The 6,000-nt window shown below is 50.3% G+C and overlaps 1 protein-coding gene across 1 annotated transcript; it reads left to right on the top strand.

Moving 5' to 3' along the window:
• Positions 1–3,333: 3,333 nt before the first annotated feature.
• LOC117037600 (uncharacterized) lies at positions 3,334–4,204 on the top strand. The gene is given in 2 exon segments (XM_033133777.1): positions 3,334–3,816; positions 3,818–4,204. Coding segments are annotated over 2 exon segments (870 nt in total).
• Positions 4,205–6,000: the final 1,796 nt, after the last annotated feature.

Raw genomic sequence — 6,000 nt, forward strand, 5'->3', positions numbered from 1 at the left:
GATTATACTGACCAAATAGAAACTACAAAATAAAGATAGTTTATCAAATCCTTTAGGTTTGTCGAGACAACCACAATAGACGCCGTAAGGATACGTAGTACTAGCACAGGTATTAATGGAGACGAGAGTGAATATGAAGCATATTAAACAGCAAAGGGAGCTGCCCCCGTGGCCCGCAATAGATGCTACTCTTAGTGAATGAAGTGCCTTGATCAGAAGGTCGCTAAATAATGAGGCAGGAATACCACACGGAATATCCCATGTTAATGAGGGGAGAACTCTATTAGTCCATGCGATAACCACAGCATCTGAAGAGAGAATTTCCCTGGGGGCAGAACTGTCAGGTAGGAACTGTTAACCAGTAAATAAATGACAGTCACCAGAGGTAATGCGGTAAATCTGCCCCAGTCCGGAAGGCATATCTGACCAGAATTATCTTATGCGGCCACAGACACTAAGGCCAAGAGCTGTTGGCACAGAATAAAAGACGAAATTCAAACACTGACGTTGGAGAAGCGAAGCTCCACTCCCAATTCGAGAAGCTACTATGAGTGCTGAGTTTCCTGTTGGCCAGAGCAAAGAGGGAATGTGGTGGGTTTCATAGTTGTGTTTGGAAGTTCAGCAGGAGGGCCAAACATTCTCTATTGGTGAAAAAGATTCTGTTTTCATTCATCAGTTCATTCATTGGTTTATTTGTTCATTCATTTGTTCATTCATTCATTCAACAAATGATTACCACCTACTATCTGTAGCACAATGCTGGGGGCCAAGGCTACAACGGTAGGTAAAACCCCCCACATACCTGCCGTCATGGAGATTAGTCGTGGGTTTTTGGAACGAAGATGCCAGCCTTCCATGTCCTCTCTTCCCTGGAGCCCACTCCGACTTCTCAGGCAGAACCCCCACACCTCGCTCTGATTTTTCTAGTCACCTGTTTCGCATCAGAGTCACAGAAGATGATGGCATCCTGTGTACAGAAAACACACGGGATTGGTAGAGCCCAGACCTTTGGGTTAGAAGTTTTAGGAAAACCAATGAGGGAGAAAGGAGGTGGTCACCATCCTGAGGGTGTCCCTGGGACCCTGGCACCCTTTCTGGGCTCCGCCCTAGGAGTTGGGAATCTAATGACTTTGATTCTTCTTTTTGCCCCTGTTCCTAAATTCTGGTTCTTCAACAGTAGGCACATAAGACGTTCTCATGGGTTGCTTTTTTGGACCCACGGAGGAATATGTAGACGAATGAATGGATTTGTGGAAGGATGACTGACACATAAGAGGGATATTATTGAATGAATGATAGAATGAAAATGTAGAAGTTTGGATGAGTGGGACCAATGAATAAATATATGGATGGAAAAATGCCTGGAACGTAGGAAATGTACAATATCATTATTCAAATATTTTTATTATGTTAAAATACACATAACATAACATTTACTATCTTAACTACTTTAAGTGTACATTTTGGTGGTATTAAATACATTCACAGTGTTGTGCAGCCATCACGAGTATCTATCCCCATAACTCTTTTCATTTGGTAAAACTGGAACTCTGTCACCACTAAACAATAACTCCCCATTTTCCTCTCCCTTCAGCCTCTGGCACCCACCATTCTGTCTTTATGATTTTGACTACTCCAAGTACATCAATAAGTGGAATCACACAGCATTTGTCCTCCTGTGTCTGGCTTATTTCACTGAGCATAATGTCCTCAAGTGTCATCCACGTTGTAGCAGGTGTCAGAATATCCTTTCTTTTTAAGGCTGAGTAATATTCCCTTGTCCAGATGGATCACATTTTGCTTCTCCATTCAGCCTTCCATGGACACGGGTTGCTTTTACGTCTTGAGTACTGCGAATAATGCTGCTAGGAACATAGGTGTACAAATATTTCTTTGAGACCCGGCTTTCAGTTCTTTTGGGTATATCCTCAGAAGTGGAATTGCGGGATCATATGGGAATTGTATTTTTCATATTTTGAGGAACTGCGATACTGTTTTCCAAATGGATGCACCATTTTACATTCCCACCAGTAGTTCACAGGGTTCTAGTTTCTCCACATCCTGACCAACACTTGTTTTCTGTGTGCCTTTTTTTTTTTTATAGTAGCCATCTGAATGGGTATCAGGTAGTATCTCATGGTAGTTTTGACTTTCATTTCCCTAAAGACTAGTGATGCTGAGCGTCCTTCCATGTGCTTACTGGCCATTCGTGTATCTTCTTTGGAGAAATATCTATTCAAGTCCTACGTCCAGTTTTGCATCAGGTTGTTTGTTCGGTGGTTGTTGTTGTTGTTAAGTTTTAGGAGTTTTCTACATTCTGGACATTAATCCCTTATCAGTTATAAGTTGCCTTTTTACTCTGTGGATAGTGTTTTTTAAAATTTAAAAATTTTCATGACATCCAAATAGACTTCTTTTTGTTATCTGTAGGTACTATATATATATATGTATGTATATATATATATATATATATATATATATATATATATATATATATTTTAACAAAGCGAATCTGTCAGTGAATGAATGGAGAGTTAGATGGATGGATGAGGGTGTGGGTAGTAGACGGACAGATGATTGTACAATCTGGTGGGGAATGGATGGATGTTTGAATGAGAAAATGGGCGGATGGTAAATAAGGTGGTGGAAGGGTGGATGAATGGATAAATGATTGGATGGGGGTTTAGTTGGGGAGGTTGGTAGAGAGATGGGCAAATGGACAGTTGAGTGAGTGGATGGGTGACCAGATGACCTTTCGAATGTGTGGGTAAATGGGTGTGTGGCAGGTGTAAAACTCTGGCCACTGACGGAGATCTTGGCGTACAGCTTGGGCACAGTTCACGAGCTGTGGATTACTTCCTGACCCTAGCTTGGCTCCGTTGAACTCCATGCACACATATCCTCTCTTTCTAGGTTCAGGCTCCCTCTGTCCCCCTCTGGGCCGCCAAGAATCTCACCCTGGAGCTCAGATTGAACTGAGCCCTTGGTGTGTATGCTGATCTCCTCAGCGGTAAGAACACCCAGGAAGGAGCCTGCATCCTCCTGGATACGGTGCCCAAGCAGCTCTTCATGATGACTGTGGTCACCTTTCCCGGCCAAGTGGCCTCTCTCTGGCAGCCTCACCTATGTCTCCATCAGGCGTGAAACCTTCCCATGAGTTCCCCATTCTTTCATCTAAACCCCTCTCGCTGCCTCCACCCTGGTCTCCAGCCCAATTCCCACTCGAACGGCACCCTTCCCCCATTGGGGATGGTGGGGGATGAGTTAGGGAGGGTCATTCAGGTCAGCCTTGTGCCGCCAGTCCAAGACCTCTTTCCTGTTCCCCAGGCAGCCATGGACGTGGGTCTCTTGGACCTGCCAGATGCACCTCAGGGTCACGGAAAGATCCCGCGGGGAGCGCGGGGCCGGGGCCCGGCCTTGCGTCGGCAGCGGGAGTTCCTGCCAGAAGAGAAGAAGGACACGGTTTACTGGGAGAAGCGGAGGAAGAACAATGAAGCCGCCAGGAGATCCCGGGAGAAGCGGCGTCTCAATGATGCAGCCCTCGAGGGCAGGCTGGCCGCGCTGCTCGCGGAGAACGCTCAGCTCAGGGCTGAGCTGCAGGCGCTCAAGCATCACTTTGGCCTCCTGCCCGCCGCTGGTGGTGCCGGGACTTTGCCCCTGCAGGCTCTGCTATGGATGAACCCCTGGACTGGAGACCCGCGAGCTGGGCCTGAGCCACTCCCACCTCTGCCGGGCTCCCATGGCTGCGTCTGGAGGCCATGTGCTCTGGACGCTGGGGTTCCAGGATTCCAGAGCTGCCTAGTGGCTCACAGGTGGAAGTGGCCCGGCCACTTCCCCCAGGTACTCCCAGGACCCTGCACCCCCCAGCCCCAAGAGAATGGATATGGCCTTGCAGGCGGCACTCCCAACCACCTTCTTCACCTGTCACCCCCTGGGTGGGCATGGGGGGCCCAGACCTGAGCTTCGGCCCTGCTGGGATCTGTGGTCACCAGTGCCCACTGGCTGCCCGGCCTCCCGGCCCTCAGCTGTGTTGCTGACACCCACTGCTGATCCCGTGGGGCTGCCTCCCAGCGGGGCCTGTCCTGTCCGAGGGCATTGTCCTGAGGGTCTCACTCAGCCCTCCCTGCCCCACAAACTGTGCATCAAGTCCCCAGCCTCAGGCAGAGCACCTGGAAGTTGGGAGGGTGGCGGGGGCCCCCTGTGAGGGCTTTCCCTGGGCAGGGCTAGGCCTGTAAGGGGTGGTGGGGCCGAGCGTGAGTTCGTCTGGGGGGATGAGCGGCTTGGTCTTGACCCAGCTCCCATTATTTGGCAAGGCTTGTGGGAAGCAGGGGGGTGGTGCCCTGGCTGGGAAGTCTTCTTCTCAGTGTCCAGGCCTCTAGGAGCAGGGCATGGGGTTCCGTCTTGGATCACACCATGGCTCCCATCTTCCCTGAAATATGTGCTTTGGGTAATTCCTTTTCCTCCCTTCTTTCCTTTCTTCCGTCTGTAATCCATCTATCCATCTGTCTGTTCTTCCATTCATTTATTCATTTAATCACTCATTCTTGTGCTCATTTGTTTATCATTCATTCATTGATTCATTCTCTCATTCATTTATTTACAATTCACATGTCCCCTCACCCACCCGCTCATGGTCTTTATACTCCTCCCTCTGTGCTCAGCTTAGTGACAAGTGTGAGGACACCCTCCTGGCTTTGGGGTTGTTATTCTGGGAGTGGTGGTGGAGTGTTGGGGACAGACATACTGAGGGCCATCCTGAAGGAAGAGGTAATGTCTCAGGATGGCTGAATCCTCATTTCTTAGGGGGCTTTTTGGGGGGTCTTGCTTCTCATCCAGTTTGGGGATCAGACTTACCCAGTCCAGACGGCTTCCTCTGTGTCGTGGGTCAGGACTGTGAGCCACTGGAACAGGTCAGCGATATCTGGGGTGAGGGAGGTCAGTTTTCTCTCTCTCCCTGGCTGCTCACTGCTTCTTCTCCACCCCAGCTGGACAGGAATATGCACCTCTCTGCAGAGACCCTGGAGCCCCAGAGCTCAACAAAGTCCCCCCCTGCTGCACTTTTTAATTACTCACTCAGGCCTTTCTTCTTTTTTAAAAATTGTTTCAGTGCTTTTATTAGATTCTGGATAAAAAGACCCAACTTCAGTTGTGGGGAGAGCTGGTGGTGGCTCCTCTGGGCTGATACAGTCAGTGAGTACTGGATACCCCTGGCCAGGGGTTCTCTGGATTCCCCAAGGTCATTAGGCCTCAGGCACACCACCTACCAGGCTCAGGGCTGGGCTAGTTCTCAGCCACCCTAGGTTTATCACAGCCTCAAAAGTGTGCAGGCCAAGAGCCCTGCTTCTCCTGGGCAGTGCAAGGAGCCCCATACATCACTGCTCAGCCCTCGTGCTCGGCCCTCCTGCAGGGTCAGAGAACAAGGACCCACTCAGGCCTTCCATCCTGCTGGTCACAGCTGCAGCAATCAGCCTTGTGGGGATCAGCCAGCACCCGTCCCTCTGAGAATCTGCACTGGCAGCTCAGCAGCTATCCCTGGGCACACATTGGTGGGTAGTAGTCACCCACTGCCCTGCTTTCTCTCCCATCTTTGGTCTTAGGACACATCTCCTAAGAGTGTCCTGGGGAGGCAGGAAGGAGGGCTGCCTGGAGGAGGTGGCTCTGGTCTGTCTCTCCCTAACCAGCGCCCACAGCCAGGAGGGGGTAGACTGGGGGTACAGAGGAGCCCACTCCTGATACAAAGATGCCACACAGCCATGGCTGATACTGCACAGAGGCCTTTAATGCTGACCTGGCCTTGGCTAGAGGGATATGAAAAAATCCTAAAGGGAGAGGGAGGGAGGAAGTGGGAGCGGCTGGGGAGCATCCTGCTGCTGGGAGCTGTGGGTGGCTTGGTGCTTTCTCTCGTTGATGCCACCCAGCCAGTGTGTCCCAGGTGTCTGAGGTGTCCGAGCCCAGCTCACTCATGCCCAGTGGAGTTTGGGGAGCGAGGGCTGGCCACGC

The sequence above is a fragment of the Rhinolophus ferrumequinum genome, chromosome 18 (assembly GCF_004115265.2).
Source record: "Rhinolophus ferrumequinum isolate MPI-CBG mRhiFer1 chromosome 18, mRhiFer1_v1.p, whole genome shotgun sequence".
NCBI lineage: Eukaryota > Metazoa > Chordata > Mammalia > Chiroptera > Rhinolophidae > Rhinolophus > Rhinolophus ferrumequinum.